The 22,142-nt window shown below is 36.9% G+C and overlaps 1 protein-coding gene and 1 non-coding gene across 5 annotated transcripts in view; both read right to left on the bottom strand.

Annotated features, from left to right (window-relative positions):
* LOC107813361 (ADP-ribosylation factor GTPase-activating protein AGD2) overlaps positions 1 to 22,142 on the bottom strand; it is a 34,429-nt gene that overhangs the window by 7,043 nt on the left and 5,244 nt on the right. For all 4 annotated transcript variants that reach the window (XM_075226897.1, XM_075226898.1, XM_075226899.1 and 1 more), the window contains exons 6-14: positions 21,383 to 21,427; positions 21,165 to 21,230; positions 20,190 to 20,237; positions 19,994 to 20,089; positions 19,872 to 19,913; positions 7,445 to 7,660; positions 7,133 to 7,261; positions 694 to 906; positions 62 to 145 (exon numbers count right to left, since the gene is read on the bottom strand). In XM_075226897.1, coding sequence (XP_075082998.1) covers positions 62 to 145; positions 694 to 906; positions 7,133 to 7,261; positions 7,445 to 7,660; positions 19,872 to 19,913; positions 19,994 to 20,089; positions 20,190 to 20,237; positions 21,165 to 21,230; positions 21,383 to 21,427 — 939 coding nt within the window. The remainder of the gene's footprint in view (positions 1 to 61; positions 146 to 693; positions 907 to 7,132; positions 7,262 to 7,444; positions 7,661 to 19,871; positions 19,914 to 19,993; positions 20,090 to 20,189; positions 20,238 to 21,164; positions 21,231 to 21,382; positions 21,428 to 22,142) is intronic.
* LOC142167680 (small nucleolar RNA R71) lies at positions 11,880 to 11,982 on the bottom strand. The gene has a single exon (XR_012697768.1). It is a non-coding gene; the product is annotated as a small nucleolar RNA R71 (small nucleolar RNA).

The raw sequence follows: 22,142 nt of genomic DNA, 5'->3' as shown, positions 1-22,142 counted from the left end.
CGACGCTCAAGATGACTTCAGAAAATTATTTTGTACAGAAAACTAGATTTCAAGATTCGACCTTATGTAGATGAGAATTCAAAAGGGACGCAATCACTCCGGTGATTTTATTCATCCAGTCAACTCTTTCAGCTTCACTTTCAGCCTGCCAGTGAAAATAAAGGGCAATTGTTATACATAATGGATCAGCCCTTGTTAAAGTGTTGTAGAATCTGGTAACACATTAGTGCAACTACAGAAGAGCTTGCACCGTTCATGGTTCTTTCTGCTGAAGCAAATAAAGAAGCCAATTGTGACTATTGTTCAGCCCATTACTATAAAGTGCCAAAGCATAAGACTTGACAAACGCACAGTTGACAGATCTTTTATTTACTTGATGAAGATTAAAACAAAATATACTGTGCATAAGCTTAAAAAATGGTAACCTGAATCAATTTGACTAAAAGATAGATAGCCAAATGAAACAATTACACTATATCGTCAAAAAGTTGTAGCATTCCTCCATTCAGTAATCAGATACAGATCTAATGCATCAAAACAATAGTAGACTTAAAACTCAAACTTCCTAATAAAACAGTTTAAAATATTGAGTTACTCTAACTCTTTCTTCTTTGAAATGTTCTTCCCTTCTAGCATTGACATATTACTATCAATTTAGCATTGAGAACAAAGATCGACTATTCTATGCTTTACCTGCAATGTATAAGTTTTTAACGGCGAAATAATTCTGAAGCAAAGCCTCAGGTCTGTGTCCTCCGCATCAGGTTTTAGAGTAGAAGTATGAAGATCAACAGTACGACAGCCTAAATTCTCCTCTCCAAGGGATGACGACCTATACCTTGTCCGGAATCTGCCAAATACACTACTATTGTTATCAACGCCGGAGGGATGAGATGACGGGGAGCTCTGCCAATAAGATAAAATTTGAAGGAGTAAGCAAAAGAATGTCCTGGAAATAACTTTACGGCTAAAATACTCTAGCACTTAGTTAAAAAACATCCACCACAGTTGAGGAAAGTGTAATTTTTACATTAACCATAGGTGCTTTCCAAAGTGCTTCGGATACCATAAAGTACCATTAGTTTGTATAAGTTTTGTTCCAAATTTTCTTTTCAAAAAGCTAGAGTTTAGAGCTTTTAAGTACTTTCCAGTTTTGAACAAAGAAGGTAATTTTAAACCAAAAATTAGGTACCAGATATTTTTCCTTTTTGATCAAGTAATAAGATTTTATTAAGAAAGGGCATAAATACACGCATACAAGAAGTATAGCAAAAACTAGAAAATCTTACAGCGCGCCAGATCTTTTTTATTATCATTGTTTCAAAGAAAACTTTGCCCCGCTATGATGGAATCACATCAAAGACTTCAAAGTTAAAAGATGCTCTTTTGACTGAGGTGGCAAAGGGTTGCCTTTCAGATATAGAAAATGAGCACAATGTAAACCTACTATAGACAGTCATTAGTAGACCACATCTATATCAGCAAATATAGACATATTTCAGTCGTTCTGTCTCGTCAAAGTAGATTCATGTTGATTTTCCAATTCTACACAAACATCAGCTTTTGAAACAAATAATATTCTTAGCAATCCAAGGAGTTCACACAGAAGTAAGCCTACTCATGAAGATGTTAGAGAAAGTCGTAAAGAATCAGCAACATTACATTTGGCCTTAAGGTTTTTCTCCCACATAATTCATAAATTTCTACCAAATGATTGTACTTTACCAGTTTACCTTATTATACTAATTGTGAGAAAGCACGGGAGAAAATATATTATTGATATTAGATACTCAGTACAATACAAGAGATCCTTATTTATAACTATACTCTACAAGAACATATTACTCCTATTCCAATGTGGGACAGGACTATATTATGTACATATCTGTAAACTAACACTCCCCCTCATGCCGGTGCATACAAATCATATATACCGAGCTTGTTACATATATAACCAATACGAGAATCAGTGAGGGAATTGGAGAAAATATCTGCAAGCTGATCATTCGACCTCACAAACTTTGTAGCAATCTCTCCTAAAAGTATCTTTTCTCTGACGAAGTTACAATCAATCTCAATGTGTTTAGTTCTCTCACGGAACACCGGATTTGATGCAATATGAAGGGCAGCTTGATTATCGCACACAAGTTCCATCCGACTGATTTCACCAAATTTCAACGCCTTGAGCAATTGTTTGGTCCAGACTAACTCACATGTTGTCATAGCCATTGCTCGATATTCTGCTTCTGCACTAGACCGAGCAACTACATTGTGTTTCTTGCTCTTCCAAAGACACCAAATTTTCTCCTACTAAAACACAATATTCAGACGTAGAACGTCTATCAGAAGGTGATCCTGCCCAATCAGCATCTGAGTATCCAACGATCTGCTCATGACCTCGATCCCCAAACAGTAGCCCTTTGCCTGGAGCCGATTTTATATACCGAATAATGCGGACAACTGCATCCCAATGACTATCACAGGGAGAATTCATAAACTGACTTACAACACTCACAGGATAAGAAATGTCGGGTCTAGTCACTGTGAGATAATTTAATTTACCAACCAGCCGCCTATAGCTTGCAGGATCGCTAAGCGGCTCACCTTGTCCTAGCAGAAGTTTAGAATTCGGATCCATCGGAGTGTCAACAGCTCTGCAACCTATCATCATTGTCTCCTCAAGAATGTCTAAAGCATATTTTCTTTGAGAAATAACAATAACTGAGCTAGACTGAGCAACCTCAATACCTAAAAAGTACTTCAATCTGCCTAGATCCTTAGTTTGGAAGTGCTGGAAGAGATGCTGCTTTATATTGGTAATATCATCCTGATCATTACCAGTAATAACAATATCATCAACATAGACAACTAGATAAATACAGAGACGAGAAGCAGAGTGCCGATAAAACACAGAGTGATCAGCTTCACTACGAGTCATGCCAAACTCCTGGATAACCATGTTGAACTTACCAAACCAGGCTCGAGGAGATTGCTTTAGACCATAAAGTGACTGACGCAAGCGACATACAAGGTCACGAGACTCCCCCTGAGCAACAAAACCAGGTGGTTGCTCCATATAAACCTCATCCTCAAGATCACAGTGAAGAAAGGCATTCTTAATGTCCAGCTAATAAAGAGGCCAATGACAAACCGCAGCCATGGATAGAAAAAGGCGGACTGATGCGACTTTAGCCACGGGAGAGAAGGTATCACTGTAATCGAGCCCAAATATCTGAGTATATATTTTGGCAACAAGACGGGCCTTAAGTCGATCAACCTGGCCATCGGGACCAACTTTGACTGCATAAACCCAACGACAACCACCAGTAGATTTACCTGAAGGAAGAGGAACAAGCTCCCAAGTACCACTTGAATGTAAAGCAGACATCTCATCACTCATAACATGTCGCCATCCTGGATGAGACAACGCTTCACCTGTAGACTTAGGAATGGAAATCAAAGACAAAGAAGATATAAAAGCATAATTGGGAGATGACAGACGATGATAACTTAAACCGACATAATGGGGATTAGAATTAAGTGTGGTCCGTATACCTTTTCGAAGTGCAATCGGTGTACTAGGAAGAGACAAGTCTGCAGTAGGAGCAGGGTCAGGTGCAGGACGAGAACCAGTTGGGCCTGATGTACGGCGCAAACGACTATGATAAGTCAAGAGTGGTGTTCCTGTGGCTGAGGATCTAGGAGGAACAATACTAGACTCCTCAACGGTTGGTATGGGTGAAACTTTTGTGGTCAAAGGTGGAGGAAGAGCTATAGTAAACTCCTCAATAAGACCTCGGATATATCATGGTAGTTAGCAGAGGTAAATAAAAGGTTTAGACTCAAAAAATGTGACGTCAGCTGACATAAGGTACCTACGAAGATTAGGGAATAACAACGATATCCCTTCTGAACATGAGAATAACCAAGGAAGACACACTTGAGAGCACGAGGAGCTAACTTATCTTTCCCAGGGGCTAAATTATGAACAAAACACGTGCTCCCAAAAACACGAGGTGGAAGAGAGTATAAGGGTGACTGGGGAAACAATACTGAATGCGGAATCTGATCCTTGATGGGAGATGAAGGCATCTGATTAATCAAATAACAAGCTGTGAGAACTGCATCACCCCAAAAACATAACGGAACACGAGATTCAATTACAAGTGTGCGAGCAGTCTCAATAAGGTGCCTATTCTTTCTCTCTGCAACCCCATTTTGCTGAGGGGTATAAGGACAAGATGTCTGATGAATAATTACTTGAGAAGTCATAAACAGCTGAAACTGAGAAGATAAATATTCCAAGTCATTATCACTGCGAAAAATGCGAATAGAAACACCAAATTGGTTTTTGATTTCAGCACAGAAACTCTGGAATATATAAAATAACTCAGAACGATCTTTCATTAAGAAAAGCCAAGTACATCTTGAATAATCATCAATAAAACTAACAAAATAACGAAATCCCAAGGTTGAACTGACTCTACTAGGACCCCATATATCAGAATGAACTAAGGAGAAAACAGACTCTGCATGACTCTCGACACTACACGGAAATGAGGCTCGGGTATGTATCCCAAGCTGACACGACTCACAATCTAATGTAGACAAACTAGATAAACTAGGCACCATCTTTTGAAATTTCGATAAACTCGGTTGTCCTAAACGTATGTGGATTAGGTCTGGAGGATTTGTAACTAGACATGATGTGGAAGGACTGAGTGAGTTAAGGTAGTAAAGGCCTTCTAATTCACGTCCTGTACCAATTGTCTGTCCCGTGCTGTGGTCCTGCATAATAAAAGAATCGTCAATAAAATATATGCCACAATGGAGGACACGAGTCAAACGACTAACAGATGCAAAACTAAAAGGACAACCAGGGACATAAAGAACGGAATCTAGGGTGATAGAAGACAAGAGATTAGCTTGTCCAACTCCTTTTGCCTTAGTTTGACATCCATTGACTAAAGTAACAGTGGGAAGAGACTGTGAATATACAATATTCGACAAAAGTGATATATTACCAGAGATGTGATCAGAAGCGCCTGAGTCCATGACCCATGGTCCAAGAGTACTAGACTGGAAAACACAAGCAAAAGAATTACCAGCAATAGAAGTATCAGTCTGAGCAACCGAGGCTACTTGTGGAGATGTCTGCTTACTTGCTCGATACTGAAGGAGCTCATTATATTATTCTTTAGATAAAGAAAATCCCTGGTTACCTGTAGTCTCGGTCTGAGCAATGTAAGCATTTTTGGGAGATGTGATCAGAAGCGCCTGAGTCCATGACCCATGGTCCAAGAGTACTAGATTGGGAAACACAAGCAAAAGAATTACCAGCAACAAAAGTATCAGTCTGAACAACCGAGGCTACTTGTGGAGATGTCTGCTTACATGCTCGATACTGAAGGAGCTCATTATATTCTTCTTTAGATAAAGAAAATCCCCGGTTACCTGTAGTCTCGGTCTGAGCAATGTAAGCATTTTTGGGTGGACGACCATGTAAGGAATAGCACATTTCACGGGTGTGTCCAAGTTTGTGATAATAAGAACACTTGAGTCTAGATCTTCCAAAACGACCTCCTCCTCGTCTATTCTCCATAGTTTGAGACGCCCGAACATCCACTGTCTGGGATGCGAGAACAGAGGAATCAAGTATCTGTGATGAGATCACTGGGTGACTTAGTGCTGCAGCAAGGCGGAGTAATCGAGAGAATAATTCATCAACTGTGGGGACAGTCGGACTAGCCAAAATCTGGTCGCGTACTGAATCAAGATCATTAGGAAGTCCAACGAGGGTAAGAACTAGAAACATCTTCTGTCGCTGCTCTTGTTGTTTTTCAACGCTAGCAGAAACTGGCATCAACTTCTCAAATTCCTCCATGACTGCATGTACTTGACCCAAGTAAGTAGACATATCTAATTCCTGCTTCTTTAAGTTTGTCATCCGCGATATCACATCATAGAAGCGAGATATGTCATTAGTGTATAAGGTACGAGCCTTTGCCCAAACCAAATAACATGTCTGGAATGGACGAAACAAGAGCATCAACTTGGAATCAATAGATCGCCACAAGATGCTACATAACTGAGCATCGATCTTTGCCCAAAGTGTTATCGCATTTTCATCTCCTTCGCTAGACTGTTTGATTAGATGATCTTGAACACTTTGACCTTTACACCACAACTCGACAGATGAAGCCCAAACTAAGTAGTTTGAACTTCCCATTAAAGGTACCGAGGTAATCATAACACTAGAGCTTCCAGAACTCATGTTTCTAGACCCAAAAACATCAAATCCCAAAGACATCGTTGCAAATTATTACCAAATAAGAGAAAAATCAACTGTAATCCACTGAAACAGAATAAGGGAATATTGTAGTCGTCGGAATCTTACTGTAGCTGCCGCAAAAACTCAAAGTGTTTGGAATGAAACGAAAACAGTAAGGGTAGGATCGGAATTACCAGGCGACCCAACTGTTCTGAAGGAATTTTTTCAAAAAATGGCTGGAAATGGTCGTAAGCGCCGGCGCGTGAGCTTCTGGTGGCGCGTGGGTGCGCGTGAGGAGGCTGCTGCCAGAGATTTTCACTGGGGTTTGGTCGCCGGACAATGACGACTCTTGTGGTAGTGTTGGATTTTGCACAACACTGACGGAGACAAAGAAGACGCAAACAGCCTTGAAAAAAACTAAAAAGAGTCGCAGGAAAAAGATTTTCGGTGACTTATTTCTCTTCCCGGAGTCGCTGGAATTTATGCACAGCGATAAATCTCTCACGATTGCTCTGATACCATGTGAGAAAGCACGGGAGAAAATATATTATTGATATTAGATATTCAATGCAATACAAGAGGTCCTTATTTATAGCTATACTCTACAAGGACATATTACTCCTATTCCAATGTGGGACAAGACTACATTATGTACATATCTGTAAACTAACACTAATCATTGCACTTAAGATTCAATTATACGACCTTGATTTTCATGTCAACTGAGAATCAGAAAAGTAACACTAAACAAGTAGGACTGATTCACACAAGGCGTCTAAGAAAAACTTAGAAAAAGAAAAATAAAGCAGAATAAAGGCATGAAAATGACTTATATTAGGAAGGTGAAAAAATTAAGAATACCATCTGTGCACCCTTGAGCCTGTAATAATATAAATTGCCAAGACTGTCAAGTACGAAAAACCGTCTCTTCCAATCTGCCCTCAAACTGGAAGATCTTTTCAAAAGATATCCCTGCTTAATAGTTTGGACCTGGAAGAATGTAAGAAAAAGTATCCAGAGTTTAATGTCTAGTATTTACAATAAAATTAATCTACAAAATCAGGAGACATTTCAGGGATTCCTATACTTAAATCTAGTGCTATATTTATTGTAGAGCTCTCCACCCCTACACTGACAAATAACAGACAGAAATGACATTGATATATTACTTACCGCTCCTTCTGCACTGGACTGCATAATTGCTTCTATATTTTTGTCTGAATTCATACCAACACCATTTGAGGCTATAGAACTAGTTGAAGTACCAAGGTTACTGGATCCCCGCATATGATTAAGCTCAGCTTGTGTCCTGAACTCTTGGATTCTTTTGGCAAGTTTGTCTTGTTCTATGCAGGCCTGTTCCTTCGACTGCTGAGCATATGTCAAAACCTGATTTGAGGAGTTAATATTAGCACCAAAAATATGCAAAAAGAAGAAAGATATCACATACAAACTGCAAATTTTTAATCATTTTGACTGTTGTCAATGTCAATAATCAAGCAAGCTGCAAATCATCCATTTTATGTTTATAAATGCAGCAAAAGAGGCAGTGCAAGACATATAGATCTGAATGTAATCAGTGGAGGTGGCAAATGAGCAGGTTGGGCTACATTGTGTAGTTGAAGAAGGTTAGGTAGCCAACGGGTCATAAGCAACCCATCCAATGCTGGTCCGCTGCGGTTTAGGCCAAAACTGGTCGAGTAACCTGTAGTATTTGAAATTCATCCTAAATAAGTTTTCACTAATATATACTTTTTATATATGCTCAGTTTATGCCTTTCACTGAGGTACTAGTGAAGTATCATTTATACCAGAGACTATACATTTTCTCCTTCAAGAAACTTTGCAGTGATTAAAGAGATTTTCAAAACAAAAAAGCAAAAGAAATGAGAAGCAAAGCAAATAAACACCAGCTCCTCAACAAGCCCAATGCTTACATTATGCTTGGCTTTGTCAACTTTGGCTGGTAGGGTGGATCTCCCAAGAAGGGTGTCATGATTGACATCGTTAGTAATCAGCATGTGACTGATCCCCTCTCTCTCCGTGTAAAAAAAGGTATTTCTAAAATGAAATAGCCATCTCTCTCCTTATCAAAAAATAAACACCAACTATATCTCAATCCCTACAAACAAGTTAGGGTCTGCTATATGAATCCTCTCTGACCACGTTACTCCGTTTAAACTCATCTCATGCCAATATTATGCAAATACAAATAAAAAGCATTAGAAGTTCTGTATATTTTCGAAACTTATAAACCTCCGGAAGGCTAACCCACTCCTAGAAAGCATATGACCGATGATAAAAGTGCTAATATCTAAAACATATACTCAACTAATATGTATCGCCTACATATATCTTTTTTCCCATTATGCCATATCTTTTGCTAAGTCTGAATAGATTCCCAAAAATTGTAGGTCTTTCGAGACAACTTTCTTCCATGTGATTTTGGATGTACCTCGTTCTCTTTTAATACCTTCATTTACCATGGTTTCACACCTACGGACTGTGCGAAGTGGTCTAACTTTGCTCTTCGTTAATATTTGGGGCCAAATGAGCCCTTGCGGTTAGCAAAAGGGTTCATCTACGACCCCTTTTTTTTGTTGCTAACAGAGCATTATTGAGCTAAAACTAGATTTTAAATACAATGATTAGCACTTGAGGCTGCTACATAGCTATCTTTAAAGGCACTATTTTTAACCAGCCCCAACCCCTCCTCTATTTTACCCACCCTTGACACCAACAACCACCACCTCTCCACAGGGTTACCACCATCACTGTCCCTTTCAGAAATAATAGAGAAGGAGAATATGGTAGATGGTGGACGGTGAAGGTTGTTGCCTTTTGGATGAAGGAGGTTATTTCGAGGGTGGATAAAAAGGGGGAGGGGAATACCAGTGGAGACAAAAAACAAAATACAGTAGGTGATTTCTTCCCGTTTGTTCAAGCATTGCTGGACAGAGTTACCTGGTACCTGTTGTTGGTGGGAGGTAGCAGGTATCCCGCGAAATTAGTCGAGGTGCACGCAAACTGGTCCCGACACCACGATATTTAGAAGAAAAAAGAAGGGGGGTTGTTAAAAAATCAGGGGCTTAAATGATAGGACACATGGCATCTTCCGGTGCTAATCATGATAATTAGAGATAAGTTGATCTCAAAGCTTCCGCCGTTAGCAAATAAGGGCATTGGTAAGCTCTTTTGCTAACGACAGGGGCTTCTACCGCAACTATTAATTGAGGGAAAAGTTAGAATATTTTGCATAGTTCAAGCACAAATTTGGTCCATTGCCCTAAAAAATAGCCATCTTTCTAGTAATTCTCAATTGCAGCTTTTAAATGAGGTAGAAATACCTTAAAATAAGCAAGCACATTAGCACAAAACCCAAGATGCTCTTAAAAGACATGAATCAGCTATTCTATGCAAAGATTAATCTCCTTAAATATAATTTGCGCATATTTCAATTGATGGTAGGCTAGAAACCCGTGTTTTAGCCATAAGATTGCACTCTAATTACTGCATTTTACGTTGTTTGAGCTTAAACGAAAGTAATTTACACTTATTATGTATTTTGTGCCTTGTAGGAAACGATTCCGAGCTATTAAGGTAATTTGGAGCTAAATCGAACAAGTTGGAGCTTTGAAGTCTGAATAGAAGCCCAAGCAATTAAGCCGGGATCACGTTCAGGAGGTCGAGAGCCAAGTCCGGATGTAAAAAAAATGACGAAACGAATTTACTCTGTAAAAATTGCACAGTTGCAATGCAAAATATGCCAAGATTGTATTTTTGCAAAGTGTTCTGCAATTTTCCACAAGCGCGCGGGGTGCGGCGCGGTAGTATAAAATTGTTAGAGTGTTTTCCTATTTCAGCTAAAAAAGGATAGTTTCGTCCGGATTTATTTTTTTGGGGAGGCTTAAATACACCAGAAAACAACATTTTCGGGACTTTTGGACACATTTTCGACCTAAGGAGGCTTGGGAAGAACACAAGCAAAAGGATTTCATCATTCCTTCTTCACTCAAAATCCTGGTTTGGATTGAATTTATGTTTTCCTATACTTTAGTTATATTTGTGAAGAACTTCGCCATGTCTATGGAGTAGTTCCTTTTATGCTTTGATGGATTTGGTGTATTGATGATTGTTTGTGGATTATAACTCTATTTTTATGTATTTGAATCGTTTTAGAAGATTTAATTGTTGCATCAATATTTACTAGTTCATGTAATCGAGAGAGGCATAACTTGTGATATCTTTGCATTATATAGTTGGTTGAGTTCATAGATTCTTCTAAGTAATCGAAAGAGGCTAGTTGAATCATTGATTAAACCTAGTTAGAAAAATAATCGAAAGAAGTTTTCCTAAAGACCGATCCGTTACGCATTCTTGCACATTTTCACAGTGCTTAAATTGGTTCATCTCGTGAGGATAAGACTTAATCGAGAGAGGAGTTTTTGCTGAACGTTTGAACTAATAATAGAGTAAATTCGAGAGACTCACTTGAATATTATAAGTGAATTATCTAGAGTTAGATCCCGAACAATTATCTTGCACCTATCCTGTCAAAACCCTATCCTCTCCCACTGACAACCTTAGTTTCTTACTCCTTGTCTCGATAATCATTAGTCAATAGCCTTAGATTCTTAGTTAATTTCACTTCTTAGTCATATAAATCTCAATTGTTGATCCTCCTCGATAGCAATCAAGCTAGAAACTACGAGAATACTGTTTAAATTCAATCCATGTGGATACGATATTATACTATACTATCTTTGATTAGCGAGCACAATTTAAGTGTGTGTTTTGCGCTCGTCAAATTTTGGTGTCGTTGCCGGCGATTGGCAATCAATAGTGTTTGAAATAGTTTGTAGTACTAATTCAGGAAACTTTTTTTTTTTTTTCTTCACGGGTATATCTTCCTTGTGCAGGCAACAGGTTAAGTTTGTGGTGTATGACTCGATTTTCTTCAAAAGAAGTAATACCCTACAACCCGGAATTGGAAAAACACCTGCGGCAACTTAGGAAAGAGAAAGAGTGCACCAAAAAGTTCTTGGGGCAACCTTCAACCCAAGAACACATGGCTAATAACGGCGACGACGAGGTAGATGTAGCTGCAAGAGAGGAAGCACAACAAGAACAACAAGAAGTTGCACGGAGAATTGCTGATGAGACTGTCGAACATAACGGGGGTCGAAGATTCAATCTAAATCGACCTTTGGTTGAAGACCAATTCGAGAATGCGGTACCCAAGCCTGGTAGAGCGTTGGGTGATTATGCCAGACCAGTCTACAATCAAGGATTATCAAGTGTTAGACCACCTACAATTGCAGCAAACAATTTCGAGTTGAAGCAAATCCTTGCTTCAAACCATTCAGAACTACTGTGTCTTCAGAGGGAAGATGAACGAAGATCCAAACATGCATCTAATGGACTTTGAGGAGATTATGAATACCTTTCAATACAATGGGGTATCATGCAATGCAGTGTACTTAAGGGCATTTCCCTTTTCACTTAAAGATGATGCTAAGCAGTGGCTTCGAAGCTTGCCCAATGGATCGATTAGAACATGGGAGGAGATGACCAGAAAATTCCTGGATACTCCTCCGCTAAGACAGGTAAGTTTAGAAGAGAAATCCTTACTTCTTCTAGAAAGATATTGAAACTGTTTTTGAAGCATGTGAGAGGTTTAAGGAGATAGTTAGAAAGTATCAACATAACGGAATTGAACTCTGGATGCAACTCCAGGACTTTTGGGAAGGATTGACACCGACCTCGCGTAAAACATTGAGCAATGCAGTTGGAGGCCCTTTGATGAAGAAGACTCCAGAGCAGATAGTTATAATTCTTGATGAGCTATCTGAAGATGCTAATCAGTGACCCTCTGAGAATGCTGAAAGAAGAAGATCGACTGGTGTTCACCAAGTTGATGCTAATACATATGTGCAAGTGCAGCTTGATACTATGGCTAAAGAAATACGAAAGCTAACCTCAGCCACGATGCAAAATGAGCATCACGTAGCTTGTGATATATGTGAAAGAGGACACCCTACTCATGAATGTCAAACCTCAACTGAGGAAGTGAATGTTGTAGGAAACTATAATTTTAATACAATGGGTCAGAGGTACCCCGGTTTTTCATGGAGTTCACCTGGGGGTACTGCAAATGCATAGCAACAAAACAACCCCAGATTCCAGGGACAAGGAGCTCCAGGTTTCAAAATCAGGTTTCAAAATCAGCAGAGGCAGCAGTACCAACCTCAACAGTCTAATCAGTCTAGCATGGAAGATCTAACAAAGGCCTTCATTATCAAGACATATGAGAGGCTTGACGCCCATGGTGCAGCTATCAAAGAACTGGGCATATCTTTTCGAAACCTAGAAAGACAGGTTGGGAAACTAGCTACTCTAATTTCTGAGAGGGTCCTAGGAACGCTCCCGGCTAATACAGAAAGAAATTCCAAAGAAACAGTGAATGTTGTAACTTTGAGAAGTGGGCAAGTGTTGAAAGATCTCACCCCGATCCAAAAAGATATGAGACTTGAAAAAGAAAGTGGGGAGCAGCTGAAAAGTGATGTTGATAAGAAGAAGAAAGGCCAGATGGGAGCTGAGAAAAGAAGAAGGAAAAAAACTCGAGAAGGGAGGAACCTGAGGTGAGCAAGCATATGCATGCTCTACCTTTTTCCCAAAAGCTAAGTAGAGAAAAGTTGGACAAGCAGTTTGAGAGATTTTTGGATGTGCTGAAATAAATTCATGTAAACTTACCATTCACAAGTGCTCTCACAGATGCCTGCTTATGATAAATTCTTGAAAGAGATCCTTACGAAGAAGAGGAAAATAGAGGAGACCTCAGTGGTAAAGCTCACAAAGCATTACAGCGCGATATTGCAAAATAAACTCCCACAAAAGTATGGAGATCCAGGGAGTTTTACTATGTCTTGCTCTTTAGGAACTATTAATTTTGATAAATCCTTATGTGATTTTGGTGCTTCAATTAATTTAATGCCTCTATCTATCTACAAGAAACTGGAGAAGGAGATTGGAGAGATAAGGTCTGGACCCATATCTTTGCAGCTGGCAAACCAAAAGACTATAACACTCGAGGGGATAGTGGAAGATGTGTTAGTTCGGGTGGATAAGTTCGTATTTCCTGTGGATTTTATAGTGGTAAATATGGAAGAAAATAAGGAAGTCCCCCTCATCCTAGGAATACTATTCTTAGCGACGGGTAGAGCTATATTAGATATACAAGAGAGAAAACTCATGCTTAGAGTGGGTGATAAAACTGTGAATTTTAAGATGGATGTAGCAAAGGGGGAACAAAAGGACAAACCAGATGCGAGTGTTGAATGGAAAGTAAAGAGCGCGAAAGAGAAGGCTGCGGTGAGCGAGAAAGATAAGTGTGGGATGTACCCAAAGAAGGCCGCGAAGAAGCTGTCCGTATGGATGTGTGCATTAGTTCGGGCGCGAGGGATGAAGCCCAACTTCGACTCAGACCCCGACTACATGTTCAGGGAAGTTTCCTTCACTTTATGCTTTTTAATTGTGTGCCATGGGGACATGCCACGATTTAAAGTGTGGGGTGGGGAATGTATATGTGTGTTTGTAATCGTCTCTTTTGATTGGAAATTTTGACTTTTCCCGACAATGGATTTCCTCGGCTGTCTTCTTGAGGGATTAAAGTCGAAAAACAAAATATATATATTTTGTTTTTCTTAGGTAGTGTAATAAATCCCCCTTGGTTTTTCTTTGTGCCGCGGTTCTTTTTCAAGGGTTTTGTTTGAACCGGGTGTAGTTATTTTTTATTTTTTTTAGGAGTAGGAAACCTTGTGCTATGATTTGAAATAAAAGCAATATCTCTTGACTTTATTATGCCTAGAGAATAATAAGTGTTTTAGTTGTGACGCTTAGGCCCAGTTTTGACTCTTGTATAAGTACCTTAAATTGTATGATCTTAACTTTGCTTAACTGATTTGACTAGGGTGTCTTGATGAGTCTGATCCTGAGTGAGTTATGTGCCATGTGTGTGTGAGGTTTTGTGTATTCTGTGCATTGAATTTGATGTCTAGAACTTGCCCCGTGTGTTTGCAAAGCGAAATAGAAGTTGTATTCAGTCTTGGAAATGATATAGGCGTCTCTTTGTTGAGCCAGTTATATGCTTTTAACCACCTAATTGTTATGCATCTTAGTTAACCCCTTCGAGCCTGTAATCTTGTTTCTTTGGCAACCACATTACAAGCCTTACCCATTTGTTTGAATTGACCATCTATTTGAACCTTTCACCTCTCGTGAGCACTTGAATTGGTTATGAACTTTGTAAAAGTTAAAGTGTGGGGTGTTGGTTTGGTTTTTGAGTGGAACTATTGAAATAATGAGAAAGGTGCACTGTTTTGAAAAAGTAAGAGACACTTGAATTAAAAAAGAAAATGAAAAAAAAAACTAGTTGTATTGTTGTGAAAAAAAATATTCATTGATAGTGGTAATTCTTGATGTATTTGTGCTTAAAGAAGTTGGGAGTTGACGTATATTTATGTGAAGGTGGAGTTATGTGTTGACATAAGTGTGGGGTTTAAATTGTGAAATTGTTGTATTAAAGTGCTTAAGGAGGTGTAGTCACTATTCCATATAGAATGAAAAAAAGGGCAGCCTGCATTTCAACCAAAATAAAGTCCTACTTGATCTTGGCAAGCTTATGGTACATTCTTTGTGGCACATGAATTTCATTTCTGAGAGAGTTAATCTTTTCTATCATGAGTTCCTATTTGTTCTTGAATTTTATTGTGTAATTTTATTATGTGTGGAACTACTCTTTATTGTTTGTGTGACGGCACATAATTTACGAAGGTAAGGTAAAGTCTTTGACCTCTGAGTTAGAGTAAGTGAGCAGGTTGTGAAAATTACATGGTGCTTATGAGTCGAGTTTTGAGGCTAGGATGTCATGATATAGTGCTTAGTCTATTTTAAATATTCTTGGCATGATGCGTTAGGGAAGTTGTCTGATAAGAAAGTCGTCTCTATGCGAAGTGCAGTTTGATTGCTCGAGGACGAGCAATGGTTTAAGTGTGGGGTGTTGATGGTAGGCTAGAAACCCATGTTTTAGCCATAAGATTGCACTCTAATTACTAAATTTTACGTGTTTGAGCTTAAACGATAGTGATTTACACTTATTATGTGTTTTGTGCCTCGTAGGAAACGATTTCGAGCTATTAAGGTAATTTGGAGCTAAATCGAACAAGTTGGAGCTTTAAAGTCTGAGTAGAAGCCCAAGTAATTAAGCCGGGATCACGTTCAGGGGGTCGAGAACCAAGTCCGGATGTAAAAAAATGAAGAAACGAATTTACTATGTAAAAATTCACGGCGCGACAGTGCAAAATATGCCCAGATTGTATTTTGCAAAGTGTTCTACAATTTTCCACAAGCGCGCCGCATGGCGCGGCGCGGTAGTACAAAATTGCTAGTGTTTTCCTATTTCAGATTAAAAAGGGTAGTTTCGTCCGGATTTATTTTGGGAAGGCTTAAATACACCAAAAAACACCATTTTCGGGATTTTGGACACATTTTCGACCTAAGGAGGCTTGGGAAGAACACAAGAAAAAGGATTTCATCATTCCTTCTTCACTTAAGATCCTAGTTTGGATTGAATTTATGTTTTCCTATACTTTAGTTATACTAGTATCTATGAACGTGCGTTGCACGTTAATAATGACACGTGATGATTTAAATATTTATTTATATGAAAGCAATAAAATTTAATTAATAAGAGAAATTTTATGTATTATTATACAACAACCATCCAAATGCCGAAAAATATTATTACATTAGAATAATACATGAATTTAAAATAAAAGGACATCATCAAAATTTAAACAAATGATCAATTTTGTCATGTTAATTAAATAATTATGTATTATAGTTTAAAAATATTTAATGTGATGGTATCTTAAAGAACACTTCTTTGTGGACAATATTTTTTTGAGTATGTTTCCTCCTAATGCTTTGATTGCTCTGCCTTAACCAAAACTCTTGTTGTCGATCTTGATATCCCTCTTGAAAGTGCAACATACAGTTGTTCGTACAAGAAAATATATTGCGGTAAATATAGTCCAATATTTATGATGTTTGTCCTTGTACTTTATTTATTATATTTGCAAAACATAAACATACTAAAAAATATTTTCACACAAATTTAAAAGAATATTTCTTAGTTTCGGAAGACGAAAGTTGAATTTAGGGATAAGAATATACTTAGAAGCACATTGACCAGTATCATAATTTTTGTATGTATGACGTTATTGTCAAAACTTCTATATACCATCTGTGTGATATTACATAAGCTATTTGGCGTATTTAAGTTTTTCAGTAGCATGACAGGCATATTTTTCTTCAAAATCAACCTATATACAATGGAAGATCAACTTAGTCTATTATATATACTGTGACACTAACATACGTAAGAAATAATAAACTTGACAACAAACATGTATGGTAGAAGGTTGTTTGGTATTAAAGTATTTAAATATTCTTCTTGGTAGTAATTATTGGTATCATTTTCTGCTAAGTCAAAAACAGGAAAACATTTTGTTCTTACTATAAAATTTTGCAAACAACCTTTTATTTAGTTGATCAACATATTCATTTCTGCTAGCTAAAATGTCTTTTTAATTCTATCATGCGATTTGCACAAATTACGGTTTAATCTAATGATAGAAATATTTCTCTTATTAAATGCACTACTATTACCATTGGGATTGATAACCAAGTGTTCAGGAATAACCAAATCATCTTTTATTGGATGCTCTTATTCGTTTCTGACACAAAGCAAGAAAACACTGAATACTGGATCTGTTCTTACTTTATATTTCTTGTCAGTTGAATCTTTTTCATTTGAGGCCAGAAGTATAACTTTGGCAAGCTGCCTTTTACAGTCTCTGCTTTTGTCGATTTTGGAACTACTGGTAGTACTTGACACAAATTACCTCCCAAACTATTAATTTTTCACCAAACGGTTCATTAATATCCAATATATCTCTAGAACTCCGTTTGCCACTTAGCCATAAGTGCTTCATCCCATATTATCAATTTTGCTTTTCTTATAAATTTAGCACCATTGCTCTGCTTTGATATATTTGTGATGGTTATTTAAGTTACTTGAAGAGGTATATCAAATCTAAAGTGGGTGGCCTCACAATAAAATCATTGTTGGTACACCACTTGCTATTATTGCTAACAGCGCCATGCCTCTTGATATGATATTTGCAAGTAATGCATGACATAGAAATATTATTTCGATTCCGCCGGATGCATCTACAAAGAATAATCCTGTTATAGCAAAGTCGACTCTTTATAATATAGTATTGAAAGCTTATTCTTGTTTAATATTTAGCTTTGATTGTACTTCCTCAGACACTTGTATAACATTTTGATTCTTAATAATATATTAACCTTTTTTACTTTATGTTCTAACGCTCTTTTTAAGGAATAAATTTATGTACCCTAAGATTTTTTTTGCTTGAATAAGAATTTTATTCATGTGATGAATTTAAAAAAATAATTGAATTGGATTCTCTTGCTAAATAATTAATTAAAAGATTTAATTATTTAATTTTAACATAAAAAATAATTTCTTCTATGTTGATTTAGATCTTAATATTAGTTCATCTCTTGTTTTGTATATTTAGTCTTAATTATAATTTTATCCACCATAAATTTTAAGTAAAAGATTGATATGACATTTCACGTTTAGATCTTTATGTCTGTAGAATAATTAGTGGTATTGAGTCTTACCAACCATTATTTTCTCTCTTTCTCACACATTTATATTCTTAAATATTTTCTTAGTTGTAGTTTAATAATTGGGTATTTTTAAATATTACACGAAAAGTTGATAAAAAAATATTATTTGAGTAGGAAAATAGTTCAAATATAATATAAAAATATATTATCATGGGCGTATCTTTTTTTCTCAATGTCAACTCTTTATGCAGTCCATTTAATATTATTTATTTTTTTTGGTATTGGACATTATGGAGTGGTAACGTATTGCCAATACGGAATATTCTGATGAAATTGATTTTATTAAACCTTCCCACATATTTTAATAAGAATTTAATAGACAAATTTTATTAATTTTAAAGTATTAAATATTAAAAATTAGCATATAAGGTATTGTAGTCCAAAAAATAAGTTATTGCGGTTATGCCCTTTCCGTATGAGTTCTCCCGTTTAATATTTGTGGGCAATTCTGGTATATTAATATTGTATTTATAATTTTATAATAATATAGGCTCTCCTTTTTCTAAATGGATTTGGACAATATAATACATTCTTAAATTAAATTAGTAATAGGACATTATAATACGTTTTCAAATTAAATTAGTAATAAGAATTTTTAAGAAGTATATCCTAGAAGTAATAGGATTACATGAATAAATATATTTACTTGTTCAATTTTATATGAATTAGACAACCGAAAAGTAATTATACTAATAGGATTCCTAAAGGTAATCATGTAGGATTCCTAACGTGTAGTATTATGTTCTAAAACTAATAGGATTATAAGGCTAATATCTAGAATTCCGATTATGTCCTTTTATTATGAGTTATTATGCTTAATATTATAAGGTTATTTTTGTAAACCGACATTGTATTCATGCTTTTATAATAATATAGATTTGTGAAGAACTTCGCCATGTCTATGGGGTAGTTCCTTTTATGCTTTGATGGATTTGGTGTATTGATGATTGTTTGTGGATTATAACTCTATTTTTATGTATTTGAATCGTTTTAGAAGATTTAATTATTGCATCAATATTTACTAGTTCATGTAATCGAGAGAGGCATAACTTGTGATATCTTTGCATTATATTGTTGGTTGAGTTCATAGATTCTTCTAAGTAATCGAAAGAGGCTAGTTAAATCATTGATTAAACCTAGTTAGGAAAATAATCGAAAGAGGTTTTCCTAAAGACCGATCCACTACGCATTCTTGCACATTTTCACAGTGCTTAAATTGGTTCATCTCGTGAGGTTAAGACTTAATCGAGAGAGGAGTTTTTGCTGAACGTTTGAAATAATAATAGAGTAAATTCGAGAGACTCACTTGAATATTATAAGTGAATTATCTAGAGTTAGATCCCGAACAATTATCTTGCACCTATCCTGTCAAAACCCTATCCTCTCCCACTGACAACCTTAGTTGCTTACTCCTTGCCTCGATAGTCATTAGTCAATAGCCTTAGATTCTTAGTTAATTTCACTTCTTAGTCATATAAATCTCAATTGTCGATCCTCCTCGATAGCAATCAAACTAGAAACTACGAGAATACTGTTTAAATCCAATCCCTGTGGATACGATATTATACTATATTATCTTTTATTAGCGAGCACAATTTAAATGTGTGTTTTGAGCTCGTCAGCAATCAGAAAACAGAAAACAATGAAAGAGTTCTCAAGAAAGAAGTAAGGAACAAGAATCAAATTGCAGCATAAGAGGACCAGTAGTCTGCCACATCCAAAATAATAAAAATGACAGCATCCTGATGTGATACTACCTCTTCCCAGTCAATGTCCTCTATCACAATATAAGGAAAAAGTAACTTATATAATGGGGTACCTGATGGATGAACGGCTCCATTTGGCTTAATAAGTCATAACCCTACATGAAACAAGTACTGAAATTTGTTAGTTTGATGACGGAAACATAACTGCATTAAAGAGAACATCAAAAAGACATACCAGCTTGAAGTATCTCAGATGTGCATCCATAATAGCACTAAAGGATTCTAAGAACTCGTACTTCTTTTTGGCTTCAACATTCGTGAGAGCATTTACCTGAAATCCTTGAGGGCACCAAGGCTATAAACTAGAACCTAGAGGCAAGAAACTTTTGCTAAATCAGTGTAGAAAAAATTCTTGTATGCATTATACATACTAGATTGAAACGGCTTCTCTCAAAAGTGGACTTCGAGTTGTGTAGGTCCTGTCACAGAACAAGTTAACGATCCTCAGTGTATTTAACTAAGCATGGTAAAATGTCCATTCCCAGTTTTGACTCTTAACTAGGTCGATCATTTTTCTTGTCAGATAAGTGCTAATAGAAAACACAGAGGGAATATATGTTCCATAAAATCCTGAATAGGATATCATTAGCACAAAAACAGCAATGGGATACACGTTAAATGCTTCAATATTAATTTATCACAATTTGTTCCCTGGACTTGGGAGCAAAGTAAATATATGTAAAGCCTCTGAGAAATGCTTCATGAAAAAGGCTACCAATAAGTTGCCTCGGCGAGCTTTACCTGAACACGTAGAACTTTTTCCTTTCGTGCAGGTCATTTAACAACCAATAAAAAGGGGAACAAAGAATGGGCTACAATGTGTTTCCCCAAAGCTTGAGGTTTAGTTTCTTATCCCATTCCCTAGTTTAATATCCCACATATAGCATTATCAGTAGCAATAAGGATGATGTGTTTACCCAAAGCATGACCGAATGAGTTTCTCATCCAGTTCCCTTGTTATACCCCAATATCTACAAATAAATAAATGGTAGCAATTTGGATCGTCCATGATCGAAAATCAGAAAATGAGGATGAATTTTCTTATAGTTTCTTCCCAAAGCATCACCTTTCCATCTCTATTTTTTTTCTTCAAGGTAAAAAAGCATGCAAATGATTCCTCAGAGGTGTTCTATAGAAAAAGACCTATTGCCAACGAAGTTTGGAGATTCTCTGGGACACAATTTTATTTGGACAAATAGTGATCAGGCTGCCAAGCACCTTTGGTTGGTAACTTTAGCAACATGTATTAATTGTCATTGGGTTATACATTATCAAGTTAGAGAGAAAGAGAGAGACATGAGGATGAACAATCCACAAAGAGAACCTTTTTCAGAGAAAGGGCTTACTTCTTCTATTTCAGCAACAACTTCATCCCGTGCATTCTTCTTCAGAGAAGCAAACCTTTCACGTGTCTGGCAGTTTAGCAACTCAAGAATGAAATTAATAACAAAGTGAAGTGGAAGTGTTATCTTCCCATCGAGCCAGCATAGGATTTTGTATATGAAATCTTCTAAGCATTTAAAAGGCAGTTTTCCACCTGTTTTAATTCAGACATCTCCATTACCTGGTCATAAGTGGATGCAGCTTTATCAAACCGGCGACGAGATTCCTGCAAAATTAGAGACGAGTAATCTGCATCATTAACACTTAAGTACAAAAACTTTTATGTCAAAACCCACTCACATGCATCCATGTGACAGACTGACACCTAAAGTTGCGCTGGCCATGTTCAACAAACAGATGGTTAAATGACTAGCAGAAGTTCATGGATGCCAAAACAATTGTCCCAATTGCAGGATTTGGCAACATAGAATAATTCCTAATTTACATAGTCATTCCAAAGAGGAGTTGATCTCAAAACCTTTTTCCCCCTCCCCATCCCCCACCCCCGCAAAACCCACATTGCAGCTGCAGCATATTTCATAGATACGTTATTACATCATGTTTCTTGCGATATCTAGTACTCCCTCCATTTCAATTTATGTGAACCTATTTGACTGGGCACGGAGTTTAAGAAAAAAAGAGAAAACTTTTGAACTTGTGGTGTAAAATGAGGCACATATATTTTGCGTGGCTATAAATCATTGCATAAAGGTAAATTGTTTCCAAATATGGAAAGAGGTCATTCTCTTTGGCACGGACTAAAAAGGTAATAGGTTCACATAACTTGAAACGGAGGGAGTATTGAATATTGGAAACAGAATTAGAGGGTAACCTTGGGCAGGAATAAAGAAGAAACGAATAGGTTTACATATCAAGTTATAAACAACATAAAGCCTCTCTATTATACATATCAGTTATGTCTAGAACTACAAAGATATTGT

The sequence above is a fragment of the Nicotiana tabacum genome, chromosome 12, assembly GCF_000715075.1.
Source record: "Nicotiana tabacum cultivar K326 chromosome 12, ASM71507v2, whole genome shotgun sequence".
Lineage (NCBI taxonomy): Eukaryota > Viridiplantae > Streptophyta > Magnoliopsida > Solanales > Solanaceae > Nicotiana > Nicotiana tabacum.
The sequence above is the reverse complement of the archived record's forward strand: the minus strand, read 5'-3'. Positions and strand labels throughout refer to the sequence as shown.